The sequence below is a fragment of the Rhea americana genome, unplaced genomic scaffold (assembly GCF_003343005.1).
Source record: "Rhea americana isolate MKP2758 unplaced genomic scaffold, rheAme1 scaffold_43, whole genome shotgun sequence".
Taxonomy (NCBI): domain Eukaryota; kingdom Metazoa; phylum Chordata; class Aves; order Rheiformes; family Rheidae; genus Rhea; species Rhea americana.
Genome location: NW_028186568.1, coordinates 3,822,154 through 3,838,800, shown reverse-complemented (window position 1 = coordinate 3,838,800; position 16,647 = coordinate 3,822,154). Strand labels below are relative to the sequence as shown.

The 16,647-nt window shown below is 40.6% G+C and overlaps 2 protein-coding genes across 2 annotated transcripts in view; one reads left to right on the top strand and one right to left on the bottom strand.

Annotated features, from left to right (window-relative positions):
* FAM120B (family with sequence similarity 120 member B) overlaps positions 1–16,647 on the top strand; it is a 235,724-nt gene that overhangs the window by 203,548 nt on the left and 15,529 nt on the right. The gene's annotated exons all lie outside the window — the stretch shown is intronic.
* The window catches only part of TRIM67 (tripartite motif containing 67), a 40,706-nt gene that overhangs the window by 16,336 nt on the left and 7,723 nt on the right, over positions 1–16,647 (bottom strand). The window contains exons 4-7 of the mRNA XM_085315405.1: positions 13,704–13,799; positions 9,499–9,621; positions 8,064–8,174; positions 4,109–4,262 (exon numbers count right to left, since the gene is read on the bottom strand). Coding sequence (XP_085171531.1) covers positions 4,109–4,262; positions 8,064–8,174; positions 9,499–9,621; positions 13,704–13,799 — 484 coding nt within the window. The remainder of the gene's footprint in view (positions 1–4,108; positions 4,263–8,063; positions 8,175–9,498; positions 9,622–13,703; positions 13,800–16,647) is intronic.

Sequence of the window (16,647 nt, the reverse complement as noted above, 5' to 3'; positions counted from 1 at the left end):
AAAGGATTAAAAATACAAAGGGAGAATGATGCTGCATTGACCTAGCAAGAGCTATTAATGAGCTTGATTAAGGTCCTGCTATTATAAAAGTGCTTGATGCAGGTCACTTTTAGCTAAAAGAAAAGTGATACTGATGTCTCATGTCAGCTCAGCAGCTTCAGAACACATTGCTCAATGCATCTTAGAGCCACTCTCCTCTCAAGGTACAGTAGGTTGTTCTAACGTTTCACTTACAGTTTGTCAGCCTGTCAAGGAAGTTGTGCTCTCCATTCTCCTTCACAGATTAGTTTTTACARGACTATATGCAGTGAAAGAACAAGATCATCACAAGCATGTAACCTCTGACCTTCTCCAAAACTGCAGTTTGGCTAGGTCAGTCCTGAGTCACTGCTGTAGCAAGTGTACTACCGTGTTATAAAGAGAGGAGGAAAGCCCACAGGCAAAGACCTGAGTTCAAGATGCAAACCAGATAGAACTAGGGATAAAGACTGCTGTGAAACAGTTGCTGTTTCATTATTAGTGCTGTGYACCTGTGGCTGGAGAAGCAGAGAGGAGTCAATGTGGGAGATATGTCTAGGGAATCCTCAGGGATCAGACTGCAGAAGAGCGGAAGGAGTCCTGCTTGACAAGAAGGAGCATACCAGTGAGTACTCGAAGGTGATGCAGAAAAGTAGCTGGGGGTGTTACTATGCCATGCTAGCTGAAGGTGTAGCTGTATGTGTGGCAGGGTCTCTGAAACAGATCGTGAAGAAGAGCTATGGCAGGAATCAAGGCAGGAAGGTTAACCCTGCCCTGAGTTACAAGACAGGAGGGATTTGCAAAGGAAGAAAGGAACGTAGAAGAAGAGTGGCCAATCCATGTCTGAAGCTATGCCAACCATTTGCACCTATTCTTCATTTTACAACAAACCAAGCTTCCATGACAATTCCAGCTGTTTGAATAACCAACCTGGACCACATTTTTGCCTTTATCCATTGCTTGATCTGAGGAAATGTCTTTTATACATTGAGCTAGTCATTGAGAACAGGAATTTTGTGCCAAGACACTCAGAAAAAGCAATAGACAGAAGAAAACAGGGGTGGAGGAAAAAGATGTGGGCTGGCTCAAAATGCCGACAATTACTAGTATTGTGGATGTCTCTCAGCAAGCCAGCTAGCCTGGGGAGTGTGGGACTCCGGGCTATCAGTGAGATACTCTGGTCCACATGACTCATTAAACATCACTTCTGCACATATCATGCTTCTGTTCCCTGCACAGTTAATTTTGTACTGAGCGACTTTTGTTTTCTGTAGAAGAAACACTCTCTGATCTTTATTTACTGAGGTTTGCTTTGGATATGGGCTTATACAGAATCCACCAGTAAGGTACATGAACAAGTCATCAAAGTGAATGTAATGTGATTTGTTCTCATTTTCATTCTTCTTTGTCTAATACAGTGAATCAATGTTTACTTGCAAGCAAGCTTTCACCTCTAACTGACCCATGCAAGCTTGCTGAGGTTGAATGAGGCCAGAGTTTGAAAAAAAATATTAGAAATTCAATCATGCAGTAAGCATCGATAGTGGTATCACAGGCCTTACATTGCAAAGCATTTGGAATGAAACAATCTGTGGTTAGAAGAGCCATGCTGGCCCTATTCTCCTAGGAGCTCCCAAATATCCCTTTACAGACTAGCTCTGATGTCTTCAATGCATCTACTGTTGYCAGGTCAATCAGTACAGTGAGTTGGTAACACTCCACTCAACATCAAACATTTGGCAAAGATTGATGACTCTGGTGCACTGGGGTTATTGGAACTGAAGAAAGAGAAGCAAATGTGAAGAGATATTTAGATTTTTTTTGAAAACTGAAGACTCAGAAGTATACAAGTGCTGATGCTATAAACAGCAAAACATCACCTTGCAACACTAGTTTCTCCTCACAGTCTGTAGTGTTATTCCTGGTAAGTCTGGGTRTTTGCTAGTGAAATACTGAGTTGCTTACTCTGTAGTACTCACATTTCTAGAGGCAAGACTTGTGAGAAGACAGTGCAAAGCTGGTTAATGTCACAGATGTAAATTCCAGGAAAAAAAAAAGCCTAAGCTTTATACTGAGAAGTTTAAATACAAACAGATTTGCAGTCATAAATTGAAAAATATAAATATATCTCTATATACTAAACAATCCTCATTTCCAATGAATGTTAGCTTAGGACCAGTCTGTGGCTTGTACCGCTTGGGAATGCAGAAGCACAAGGGGGAATAACGCAGTTCCTCATGCAGCTGCAAAAGATGCGAGTTTTGCAACAGTCGGAGATAAACGGACGGGATAAACGACTGCTGCGTTTCCCCCACTCTTTGCATGGTGGGTACAACGAGGCTTGTCCTGCACACACAYCAGCCAAGTAGTACCGACTAACCTGATGGGATATATGGCAGGTACTCCCTGGTCAGGGCCAAGAAAGGAGCAAAGGGAAGATCCGGGAAGAGCTCTTCCTGAGGGCTATTTGTTAAGATGCCTCTGGGGAGCAATGCTCAGGTTTTTTCAGAAGCTCTATGCAGTTCTGGACAGAAGCAATACTGTCCTGTTCTCTGCATCTGAAACTGTGTGTAGCTCAGTACTACAGCTTAAAACTGAGATCGTATAATAAATAGGAATTTCAGCAGACAGCRTTATTGCCCTCATAAAGCTCCAGCGAATCCAGCTCCCTGTAAGTCTCTAATTCTTCAAGCATTAAAGCCAAATGAATGTCTGAAAGTAAGTACCTAATACGTTCTTGCTCCAAGTGACCTGTTGTTAATTAGCAAATTAARTGGATAGTTTAGTTAAATTCTTTATGTTTGGCATGGAATGGTGGGAGGTAACTCAGTATTCAATCTAAACTGATTTAAACAGATAAATGCAGATAGTATTCAGAGAAGTTTTATCAACTATACTTTTTCTTGCTCAACTCTGCCTTCCTGGCTGTCAAAAATTCAGAAGAGCCAAAGAGCAATTCACAAGTGTTGTTAGAATAACTTATTTAATACAACCCATTTTGGCCAAGATGCAAACTGTTCTGAGTGAGCAGACATCAGCCTTTAACTATTTCCCCGTTGTTTCTCCACAGATTTATCTGGCACATTACCCACCCTAATTACTTCACCTTGGACCTCTTGGGTTCAGAATTAGGCCCAGAGAGAATAGACGAACTGAACAGAAATCTTTATGTTTACCTGGAGTCAAAAACAAACAAACAAACAAAAAACCAAAAAAACAACAACAACATCACAACACAATTATCCTTAACTCATTCCTTAACTTCTGACAGCCTCTGCCCAGCCACCCACATGCATAATTAAGACCTGAATCACCACGGAGGGAAGATAATGGCATGATTCCCAGGGACCACAGTGGGCTTAAAAACCAACCAGTCTACGTATCTGTGTTTTTAATTCTGATGCAGACTGTCATCCCAATCCATATAAGCCAAGTATATTACAACTGCTTTTTTTTTTTTTTGCAAATTACATCTATTTTTTCTTTTAAATACTTTTCTTTACATCCTCTTCCTTTTCTGTGTCCCCTGGGATCATTCTGATATGGAATCAAGGAATAGTACAGCTGCTGAACAACCTTCTCCTTGTAATTCTCCACTTCCCAAATTTTTTAAACTTGGGGACTGTTCGCAGCACAGTCTGGATATAAGAAACAGAGGTTCTTTTCCTGTTCAAGCATATACTTGTAAGGAAATATTTATTTACTACTTCAGCTCTTCCTGACAAGACAGTAGTAACTGGTATTTTGAATTATCTGTGTTAAATCTAAGAGTGCTACAAAATGGCATAAAATTTCATGCAACTAATGTCTTTTTCATCTTCAAAGCTGACAGATGGTCCTGCTCTGAAGAATTTATCTTTTCAAATCTTTAACTGCACCTGATATCACTGTCTGAGCTTGTTCAGGTCATTACAGGTGAGATGAGCACATCCCTTCAGCAAACACATGGTAACTTGCACTTGCTGAAAAACTATCCAGCAATTGCAAGCCATTCCTCTTTCCTCTTTCTATGTCCCCCTTCTTCTCAGTGCTGTTTCAAAAGATACATGAAAAACAGGAAAAAAAAAGAATCACAAAAGCTCACCCCTACATTTCATCTGAATAAAATCCAGCTGGTGAATTGACTGCAGTAAAGGTTCGCTATCCAAAGTCAGGTCAAACTCAGCAGACACTTTTGGTTCCAAGGCGCCCTTGACCCACTGTTCCTGAGATACTTGAACGCGTTTGATTAAAGCATCTGAGATCTGAAAGAGAGTACCAGGCTTGTAAGACTGCAGATGCAGCAGCACATCACAGCACGCTAGAAGTGGCAGAATGCCTGTGAGATACAGCGCAACGAGATCAGGAATACGATAGCACAGCTGAAAGAGGCCGCGATAATTTTGCGGTCAGTTCCACTTWTCTTGTATCCTTTTGTTACATCTTTTCAAAACAAATCACATCTTAAGAGTAGGAAAAGAAAAACTGCATTTACAAAGCCTGTTAAGATTGTGTTAGACACCATGTTTCCGAATGCCACACATGCTTCTGAACTCTGCTCTCTGATCTGTAGAGTCCAGTTCTGCTCTCCTGTTCAGAAAGCAGTTGCATAAAGAGAGGCTTAAATGTCACAGAGTCTCTCCATTCGGCAGAGGTGACTCAGTGGGTTCAAGAAAAAAGTCAAATAGTAAAGAATGTGTATATTTGAGTGAGAGAGATAAGTTGTCAGAACAGATTGCCAAAGAATATGATTGATTTTCTACCATTCCACCAAGACTGAATCCCACTTTTAAAACTCCGCTCTACCTCAGCCTGCAGACAAGTAGGCCAAAAGTCAGACTAAAACTCCTGCAACGGACTCTTCTGCAAGTGAAATCCTGTCCCTGCGGAAATCAGTGAACTCAACTGTCTCTGAGCTCAGCGAAGCGTTTGCACATCTGGTATCCTTCCCAACAAGTGTCCTGTATATCCTAGCAGAATGTATCTTCTATACAGGCCAGAAAGAAGAATTTTTCTTTATTGCAGGAGTTCAGGTATCCTCCCTTGCTACTCCTATCGGAATAGGCATTTGTCTGGGCCCCTGCATCAACAGCTCCTAAACAGTCTGTGCAGTCATGGAGGAGCATCTTACGACCTTTCTGCAGCCCTGGAGCCAGCTACTGGGGCGCTGGATCCCTTTGCTGTATCGCAACACCCTTGTTGCAAAAGTAATAGAATGATTCTGTACTTGTCAATTACCTTGAAATTATCAGGAATTAAACCAGGAATTAAAGTAAACACAAAAATATTTTTTATATTGAATGTGAATGAAAAGAAAGAAGTCACAAAGGTTTTAAGAAAAGTAAGCTGAAATGAAAACTAAGTACATCTCTAGCTAGCATGTAGACAAGAYAGGGTTTCATCTGCCCTGTAGTATCCAGCCAGCAAGCTGTTAAAATACTTTGCATAGTCTTGGGATAAATATACATCACACATTCTTAGCTCCTGTTTGAGACCAGACATGACAGTAACCAGTCAATCTGGAGTGATAATAGGTTTAAGTTGACTAACTCTCATCCTGTTTTTCAGGGATATTGTGACAACCCTCTAACATATATTCATGTGTGCAGCAGCCCTGTTCAGCTGACAGCTACACACATATCGTTTTGTTTCTCGCCAGGCAATTAATAAGGCAGTAAAAATAATAAGGCAAAATAAATTAATTTTATTAATTAAGTAAAAGACAGTAAAATTAATTAGGCAAAATTAATTAGGCAAAATTAATTAGGCAAAGAATTTGTTATATTTTACCTCACCAATTCGCCCCATCTCCTCCCCCATTTTGGAAATGGTAACCATGAATGTCTCTTACAGCTTTCTATTTGGAATCTAGACCCAGTAGCAACTAGAACTGAGTCAGAGAAAGGCAAATGGTAAAGAAGAGACACCTGCCAATTATCCTGTAGTTTTACATGGGTCCTAGCCCTAAAATCTTATTCAGTTTTTACTGAGGTAGTCTCCATGGGGCCTTGCATGCATTTAAAAGCTCTTCGAACTTTAGTACACTACTCCAGTGAATAGTCAGCCACAGAGAAGATTGAGTAATACCTTCAGGTTTAATGCAATCGAAACTCTACACAAGGAAACAGTTTGCATATAAGCCACAGTATCCCACAATTCTGGCCATGTTTTGCAAAGAAGGGGTACCTGGAATCTTCTACTCCACAACCCATCTTGTAGCCCTATAAGGAGCAACTACCCCTGTGAAACAAAGCTACACTCAGCGCCCTAGGGTTGTATTTCCCCATACAGGAGACCTTGGAAGAACTCTTTTACATGTTGAAGCAGAGGAGAGAAGTACTACTCTTCTGAGTCACGGATATTTTCAAAGAAATCAGAAATGGAACTAGATCCTCCGTTGACTTTTCAGATAGGAAGAAAATWATATTTTGAACCAGAACTAAGAGTTGGCATGAGTTCCACAGTGAGAAAGATGGTGGCACCTAGCTCCCAGAAGCTGCAAACGGCTGTGGGAGTTAAGGGAGTGTACCTGCTCTGTGCGATTTACCTTGTCTGCTTCACATAAAAAAATGAGCAAGAGTTAGGCTGCACTTGTTGTCTTGCTTAAATAAGACATTTCYTTTATAGATTCTGAGCAGGAGGGAACAGCAGTGCTGCTCTCATTCAAATTGCATTTCTCCAGGGAAGAGAGCTGCCCAAAGTATCTGTCTGGCTCAGAGGGCTCAAACTGCTTTCTGCCTGAAGAACACTGAAAAAAATGTAACTCCCAGAAAAAAAACTAAAAGTCTATTTCTTACTGATTCATCTAGTTACACATGGGTCATAGTCAATGACCACGTTAAGATTTTTGGCCCAAATCAAGAAAGTCTCCTTATTCACGTAAACGTGTGTTTCAGTTCCACTGAAGTTYACCGGGGATAAAATTGGGCTTGAAGTTCAATGCATATTTAAATCAATGTTTTCCAAACCTGTTTTGCAGATCCCTAATTACCTGTGCAGAGGTTTTCTGCACACTGACAAGAGCTTTTATGTGTTTACCTCTCATCAACCTATTAGAAGTAGGGTAGAGGCCCAGAGGTCCAAGTCCACATGTTGAAAAATAGTATTTCAAACAATTTCCAAGACCATTTTGTATTTAAGAATGTGCTTAAAGTGCTTCCCTGAGCTCATATCTTAGAAGATACTGTACAGATGTTCTCAATTTGGCATGAATAATGTATTATGTGTCCACAAAATAGAGAATCCATAAAATCGTATCAGCATTAGTATACTTGTGGGTTGCATTTTTTAAGTCAGCTCTTTACAGATCATTAAGTTCATAAGCATTGTGACATTTTGTTCTCCTTCCCACGTTGCCTTTGAGCCACCTATTGCTTTAAATCGCACCYATTCTCAGTATGGAATTAAACCTGGAAACTTCATTTTCTTTACAATTTTGCCTACAAGAAACTTGCATATTTATACAGACTATTTCGTATTTTCCCTGAAATGATTATAGAACAATATAACACACTGTTTAATAATTATTACATACCGYATTTCCACAGATATAACCTCTGAGTTATGTACCCCAAAACTCAGAAATTTGGCAGCAGAAAAACCAGACGCATACGTGATCTAGATGAATCAATCCCCCTCCCCTTAGCAGCCCTTTCTGCCCCTGTCCCGCCTGCTCCTGTTACTCTCTGCCTTTCCTGCTTCCRCCTTTGCCTTTCTGTGCTCTGCAAAGGTGCGGGAGGGACAGGGTGACGGTGCATCTGGGTAAGTCCTCTCACGTCGGGTGGCCAACAGCGCACGTACCGTGCCAGGTTCCCACCTCCTCCGCCGGCTGTGCTACCTCCACACCCCAGTCGGTGCTGTGYGTCCGAAAACCAGCTCCTCTTCACCAGAAGCTAATACAGTCGTCAGACTAGATGGACTTTTAGACAGCACTAACAGGGGTTAAGGTGAACCTGTCTCAGAGGCGGAACAGGCTAATTAGCCAAGCAGCCCATTTTCAGATCTAGCTGTAAATTATGTTCTTTTGTTTTTCTTTCCCCTGTCCCAACACCGGAAAAGGAAAATACCTGTAAAAACCCAGAGGGATCATTTTCTTTGATAACTTCCAGGCAGTATTCCATAAGCCCTGTTGACTGGCGTAGCTTTAGCGTACAGTGATTTATCTGGTCCCAAACAATCTGGAAAACAAATATCCGTACAGTTCTGCTAATTGCCTCAGCTTCCAGTGAATTGTATAAATTACTTCAGAAGAGGCAACAAATGGAAGAAAGTGTTAAAGCTATGCTTAATTTAGCTGCCATATGGGCATTGCCACAWCTCCATGAGCTACACTCATTTGCTCTGTATTGTAAATACCGATAATTAGCTTGGCAAAATGTTGTGCACAGGGAATCTCAATTTTCAGAGCAGATTAATCGCTCAAAGTTCAGGTTTGCTTGGGGCAGAAAGAGCACAGAACATGTTTTTGCATTTGCAATATTCACACTTGTAATCAAACTTTCACTAAAATTTAAGCTTTTGAATAAATCTTTGACCTAAACACAAGTATTATAGAGGAGGATAACGGGGTGACTTCTTGCAGATCATTCTCTTCACAGTTCACAACTGGTCCCGTTCTATTTAAGGATGCATTGCTAGGATTAAGAAATAAAACAGATACATCTCACTTTTCCAGATTTTGGATTTTGTTCTGCTGTTACACAACTGTAAACTARACCTAAATAGTTCTGTATAAAACAGCACAACTCCTGAGTATAACAGGTTAACAGGTATAAGCTGCAGGATAAACTGTGCTGCTAGTAGGATATCCCAAATACTGGTCCCTGTTAAGCGTGGAGCTTTTTGAATGCTGACCTCTACTAGATCTTATTCATTAATTTTCACTTCAAATTCTTCCCTTCAGCTTTTCCTTATGTCTTAAATATTATTGTTACCAGCACTGTAACACCTCAGTATCATATAAGAAATTCCATATTTCAAAGATTTTGGTCTGTTTAGAGATTTCTTGATTGTCACTTTATTCAACCAGTTATAGCTTTCCTTCCCCCCCCCTTTGCTGCATTTCCTTTATTTCTTTTGAGTAGAAACTGATCTCTGAAGTTGGTTTGCCTGATTTCAAAGATTTCAAGAGACACTTAAATCTCAAAATTTTACTTAGACAAGTACTCTTGGTCTGCTCAGAAGGGATTTCTTGCATTTGGAAGTACTGAGAATATAAATCACACGCGGGTTTCACTGCTGAGCACTTCTCAAAAGTCAGCCAAAAACATCATATAAATACAGATAATGGCCTGATTCAGCAGATTGTTGAAGCATATCCCTAATTTTTAGTGTAGAAGCACAGGTCCACCGAACTGCTAAGCCTGAACCCGCTGAACAACTTCAGGTCGAYAGGCATTTTCACTGTGTAAAGGTCTGGAGATTTAACAAAATGTCCATTAATATCTGGTATCAACAGCTATGGTCACCTGAATACCCACAGCTTATGAGAGTGGCGCTCACCTTTAGCTTGTGCTCACGTTCTTTGGTAACTTTTGTGAGCAGCTTTGCCTTTTGACGAGTTAATGCATCAACCAAGGCATCGCACTGAGCAACAAGACAGGCTTCATAGTCCAACCCGTTCTCCTAGAAGAAGATGAGAGTCACACTCAAAGTGTATTTTACAGCTGAAATCCCGGTCATTCTTACCTGTTTTCCATTCAGAAGAGATTTCCTTTCAGGACTTTCGCATATTCTGTTCCCTTTCTGATTTTACTACAGTTGTACCATGAAGAGCAGCTTGCTATAAAATAAAACTGTAAAATGCCATGCCACAAAACATATGGCTTATGTAAAACCTTCACTTACTGGCACTTTCCAGACAATGGATGTTTAGAAGACACATTAATACAACATAATTTAAAATCAAAACCTGATATACACAGTGCATACATGTATGCATGTATTATAAGAGGGTTCTGGCCCATTCTGTTTTAATTATCCCACTGTAACTTCTCTGAAATCATTGGCTTTACATCATGATAATTTATGACAGAATTATGGACCAGAATCTGATCCACAGTTTGATTACAAGTAAGTAATTCAGGTACAAATATTATTCCTGAGATTGTGTGTATTGCCTCAAGTACTTTTTTTAAAAAAATAGCCAGCACTCAGCAAATGTAGATAGTTCATATCTTYCCTGGAAACACATGTTTGATTAGCTTTTTAAAAGAAAAATACAGGCAGTCCTTTATTCACACTGTGATAAAACTCGCCATGAGGTAGAGGTCAGCATATGAGGTGCACACCACTTTTGTCCCCAGTGAGTCCAAAGCAAGGCCTCAGGATCACATTAGCCTTACATGAGCTCCTGTCTGTAAACGGAGATCTGATCTCTACAAACAGTGCTACCACAGAATCCCACTTGTGCCTGTAGAAGTATGGGTAAACGGTACRAAAAGGTCTTGTGCCGACCCTTCTCCTCCTGGGGAGGACTTTCACTGCCAGGGAAACCAYGCTGTAACGCTCATTCAAAGGGAGGTTCTCCCTTGCTTTGTCTGCTCATGAGACTAGAAAACAGAGAAAGCTTTCCGGCTCCTTTTTCTAGCGCACCTTCAGTTGTCCCATCAGCTTTCCTCACAGTCCATCATATCAAAAAAAGCATTAAATGTGAGACTATTTTCAACACATGCTTAAGGAGAAGCACCTCTATGGTGAGCCATCACACACCGCTAACTCTAAACTATCTCTTAGCTTTCGTTTATGCATTTCTCTTCACTTTTCAGTTCATTTGTTTTGGTCTGTGGTTCTTTTGAGAGCAAATTTTTCAGCACYGCACTCCTTTCCCCCCACTATGATCCATGCATCCCTTTCTCCAGCTGAGGGAAGAAGGTTCATTTTTCTTTGGGAGCCGGTTGGCCTAGCCTCCATGGCAGTCCCAGCCTCTACCACCAAAAGGAGAGAGGGGGATGGAGAGACCAGAGAGCTGAGATACTGTTCACTGGTCTGTGGCAGACTTTTCTTGTTTATGTCTCTGCCTCTTCTGCTTACATCACACCTGACTCCCCCTTAAGCTTACTTCTGTCAAGCTGCTCTTGAAGTGCCGTTTCCTGTGTAGAGCCTAAATCAGTTAAGTGGCTGTAGTGCRGCATTTTTCTCCTTGTTTTCCATTCACACATCAAGCAGGGTATTTGGCAGTATGCCTTTTTCAAATGAGAAAGGATGAAATTGCTATAGCAGATGGGAAAATGGGAAAAATCAGATAATGACAGCAACAAGGAGGAACAAGGCAACAGAGGCAATGAGGTACTGGAAGTTTCTAAAAAGAGTAGACCAAGAGATTTAAAGGTGGTCTCAAAAAGGAGAAAGGAAGGAAAAAGAKCAGAATCTATCAGATCCATGAAACACAAAAAAGAAAAGTAGGTTATGAATTTGCAGACTGCTCCAGGCAAGGTAAAAGCACAGTTCCTGGTAGCTCTGGCACACTCAGAGAGGGGAAAAAAAAAAAAAGGATGTGGATGGCTGCCTGTTSTGCTCTGCTTTGAAACAAACTAATAAAATGTACACATGGATCACTCCCTTGTATAAACATACCTTTCTAAGGCATTTTTGCTGAGGGGTAAATGTTTGTAYGTGTGTGGTACCACAATAAGATAACTACTAGTCATAACCTGAACTGAGACACACTCTTCTGGATATAAATCCACATGCACAGAATAGATTTATTCCCCCATCTAAAACAGTCACAGAACTGTTCTCTGGCCCATAGGCCAAAAGGCAAAGATCAGCTCCTGCATATCTAAACTCTTCTSCCCAAAATAGCATGGCCGTGTGAAACCCACCTACTGGGAGTACTCCCTGGTACGTGCTATCACCCGGTCCCGCTCAGGCATTGCCTGCGAAGGGTCATTTGTCACGGGACAAAGCTACRCTAGGGAGCTCACTAAGAGTTAAATCACGAGGGTGAGCACGATCCAGCACTCAGGGTTATGCCCTAGCCCTGTTTTACTTAATAATATGTATGCAGCTGATTAATCCTTACATTCTCGCTTGCTCAAATCTGACGTCCTCACTCAGACTCTTGCTGGAGACTAGCTAAACATGTGAGGTTCACATCTAGCTTTGTATCGAGAAACACCTAAATTTTAGAGGGTGATTGGTGGATACAATTTCCTCTTTTGAGTCCTCCTCCAGCATTTAAGCAATGAACTGCATAAAAGCAATTGCTTGGTCTTTTGATCTAATTGTAGCAGCTCCCTTATACAGAGCAATTTGCCAGTGATTTTATCGAAATACATTAAAGCATTTTACAGCRTAGTCGTAAATAGTTGTAATAGGCCACTGACAGGTTTCAGGAGCGAAAAAATACATTTTTAATGGAGCTAAGTGACTCAAGAAAAGATTGGTGATAGATTATTGTTTTGGGATGAGTTATCCCATCCTAAAAGAGTTCTCAACACATATAAGAAGAAGAACTGTCTGAAGTGTCTAGTCATATCATTGGATAGCGGAAGAAGCCTAAATGACTAGGTTAGATGAGCTATTTAACTTTTAGACAACTAAAGTCAGCTGGGACAAACCTCTCACTGTGTCCAAAACACGTTACGTGGCAGGTATGAGTTGGTAGCCTCGTGCTGGTTTCTCTCAATTAGATGTGCTTTTACTGGTTTCCTGGTCTTCATTTGTTTTCTTCCCCACAYTGAGCAGTGTGAGCGTGGCTTGTCACACTGTTCTTTGGCAATTTGAGAAGTTTGGCAGCATTTGCGGTATGAAGTCATAATCTGGAGTGTTAAGTGGAACTTTTTAATGATTAAATTCTAACTCAAATGCAGATCTTTAAACTTCTGTTTCAGCTTTCTGTTAGTAACAGAAGTAGGACTTGCTCATTGACAAAGGATGGGCAACCAGCAAAGCAGGCATACAGTAGAGCGGGTGATATATATTCCCCAGAAGCCAGGCAGCAGCAGAGCTTCTGCAGACAGCAAGCATCCCATCCTGGACCCTGTGCGCTCACTGTGGGGAAGCTCAAAYTACCCCAGCATATTTCACTCATGTTCTGCAGGGTGAGAAGAGACTTGCGGATCATCTGACCTCCAACACAGAAGAGTCTAAATTTAGTTGAAGAAAAAACTTGCTTCATTTTGGTTTTGTGTCCTCAATTTCTGCACTCACTATGAATCCTATTCTGACTATCAAAGCTGTCCAATTATATACATGAAAATGTCTTCTACTTTAGTAAGTGACCAAATTGATTTGGCAGCCTTAGTTTCTTTTTTCTTTTTTGACTTCCTACAAATACTCTAGTAAACAAGTCGACTGGATTTTATCCAGAAATAAACACATTTTCAGCAAATGTTAAATGAAAAACAAGAAGTAAATTCTGAATGTGTAAAAATAAGAATTTACACTAAGTGCCTAATTCAAGGAATTACAGTCAGGCAGGAGCCTAGAGCATGACCAATGGATTCAATCAAATACTAATCAACACAGCTCAGATGTTCAGTATTATCAGCTTCTTGCAATAAACAGCAAACAACCAGTCTAGAAGCTACGACAGATTTGCAGACATTATCTGATGAATAATTTTGTCTAGCAAATACATTCAAGAACGGTTAGATGACTCCAGGAAATATGAGAACAGCAAAGGAGACAAAGTCATCAAATAAATTATTCACTCAGCTCTATTGATTACTGTATTATTCAAACAGCTAATATTCTACTGTTACCTGTATCTGCTGCAATAAATTTTTCAGCTGAACCAAAAATTCTTTTGCTTCCTTTGCTTTATCTGAAACACCATTTAAAGCCTGAGATAGCTGAGCCTGCAAAAAAAAAAAGAGAATTTAAAAGAAAAAATTACAGATAAAATGCAAATATATTTCTTACTAATCCTTGCTTTTGACAATTAACAATGTGCAAAAAGGCTTACTTGCTATCATATGTATTCTTACACACACAGACTGTTTACGCTAGAAAAGAATAGTTAAGATTTTAATTGTAATAAGATTCAATAAAGGTGAAATATGCCTGTGGGGGTAKTCAACTGTTGTGTCTACACACTCCATTTTACTGCAATGACTTAGTAAGTCAAAATACTTTAAAAAGAGACAACTACCCACATATATAAGGAAATAGTAGTCTTACACTTGCACAGTTACATCTGTCATGCTGAAAAATCCCCAAGTGCTTACCAAAATAGTGTTTTTTTCAAAGCTTGCAATCTTTATGGATGTAGCAGATTCAATGACACCTAAGATATATTAGAACCTCAAAGACAAATCTGTATTTTTAAGCCTCATAGTAATATCTCTTARGGGCTCCACTTTTTCATGCCTCAACCTAACCAAAGGGTGAATATTTCTGGAAAAAGYAGAAAAAAAATTTTCCAATAACTTTTGCCTGGTGGGAGATAAGGAGTATATCTACTGTAAGCCCACACTGAAGACRAAACTTCTTGTTTGCTTAGCTGGCACCCAAGACCTCAAAATTGAACAAGCAGCTTCTCAACTGACTTTAAGGATCTGAAGGTAGCTGAGGTTCTGCTCCTGCACATATCCAGAGCTGCTATCACCTGAGTGGTGCAGTTCTCCACGTAGCTTTCCTCTAAGCCTGATGAGGATTTCAGAAACCGTATTATTCCACTTGTCAGATCTTGACAAGTTCAGACTAACACTAGTTCTTTGTGCAAACGTAACACACAGTGACAGGATAGGTCTCATCAGCCAGTGTCACAGAGGCCGTTTTCTTTTTGCTCTGTGGTAYTCAGCTTTCCTCGCAGAGAGTACACCTAACACAAGGTCTGGASTCTTGTGCCAAGTCCTAGGTTAGACATCAAGTCTCTTCTTGTATCTAAACTTGGCAACTACCAGATTGCCAAAGCCCAGTTAATTATCCTCACCAAATGGATATGACAACTGGCATCGGGATATGGAAAATGAAATATCTTTTCTAATGTCAGGCTTTCAAAAGGTTACAGTCTTCTTGATTCCTTAGGACTAGAAGGTGCCTCAAGACAGAGTCTCATACGCGGAAGGCACAAAGGTTATGAGCCCTCTTAGAGGAGACCTGATTGAAAGTCAGTAAATCACCACTCACCCTCCGCCCCGCTCTTGCTCCGGAAGGGAAGTATGTTATTCCAGCCCTGCAAAGGGCACAGCTCACTCATTCTTCACGCCAGCAAAGTTTGAGCTTACCTCCTGGATGTCTCCTTCGCATCCTCCCTTGTGCTTGCTCATTTGAGTAGAAGAGGAAGGAGCAGTGTGTGGCAGCTCCTTATGCACGTTCACACTCCASCTCCTAAGGCAGGCAGCGTTACACAGACACAGAAGTACCTGGCTAACGCTGCGCAGCCATGCTGGAAGTAGGTACAAACTCACTGCGAATTAGACCTCAGTTACAGAGAAAGAAGCCAGCCTTTGTTTTTTTTCCCTCGCAGTTGCACAAACTTTCCCCTTCARGCCCAATTGTAGGTATTATATTAGTGCTAAATTTGAAAATAAATCATGCTTTACTACAACACGCTTGTAACAAATGTAATGGGAAGATCGATCATTACTGTGTTTGTCTSTCAATATTTATTCAATATGCTCTTACACAAATTCCTATCACTTCACAAAAAAATGTAAAGCAATTATATTTGATATGCAAGCTAACTAGTCTCACTGGATCAAACCCTAATCCCCTGAAAGCTGCCAGATCAGCCCATCAGGACTTTAAATCAGCTCTCCATGAGCTGACTGAGATTGCCATATTTTAAAGCACAGCACTTTCCCCTCCATCCACAAGGCACGTTTGAGCCTTTGGTTTGTCAAGCTGGATATGACAAGCTGCCTTCACTCTCAAATTGGATACAAAGCGTATTTCACCAGGGGAAAAAAAAAAGTAAAAATTTGTATATAGTCATCACAGCAGCCATAGAAATCTGAGTCTGCACAGATGAATTGTAACCAACGTACGTACTGATGTCCGTGAGCACAGTCACCCTCATTTCCTGACACACTACCATTACGAAGGACTGGAATAGAAACTTGACAAAGTYGTTGATCAACGGGCTCGTAAGTCAACCTTTGTGCTCATTAAAACCTGTGGTTGCACTAATGCAAGTACAGCATGAAACTATGGAGAAGCCCAGACCTCCATTTATGAAACCCACTTAGAAATAATAGCCTTGTTTTTCAAAGCACCTGTAAAAGACAGCTTACAAAGCAGAGGAATTTAGTCATGTACTTCTCATTAAAATCAAATGGAACTACATGACTAAGCCCTTAGTAAACCAACGAAAGCATAAAAAATACCCTCTATACTCAAAGCAATCTTTCATGCTGCAGAAATATTTACTTGAAGCCAAACTGAAATGTTACAAGCTCCATTGCCTAACACTAACTCCTGACAAAYGATATTCTGTCTACTGTTATTTTATTTTAATACCTGGTCTTACAACAAAAAATGGGGATGCTGGAGATGAACACAAAGTTTCTACTTCTATCAAATACAGGAACAGAGAGATCATAGAATCATAGAATCATGGAATCAGTAAGGTTGGAAGGGACCTCTGGAGATCATCTAGTCCAACCCCCCTGCTCAGCAGGGTCACTTACAGCATGTTAGACACGGTTGCACCCAGGCGGGCCTTGAAGATCTCCAGAGAAGGAGACTCTACAACCTCTCAGG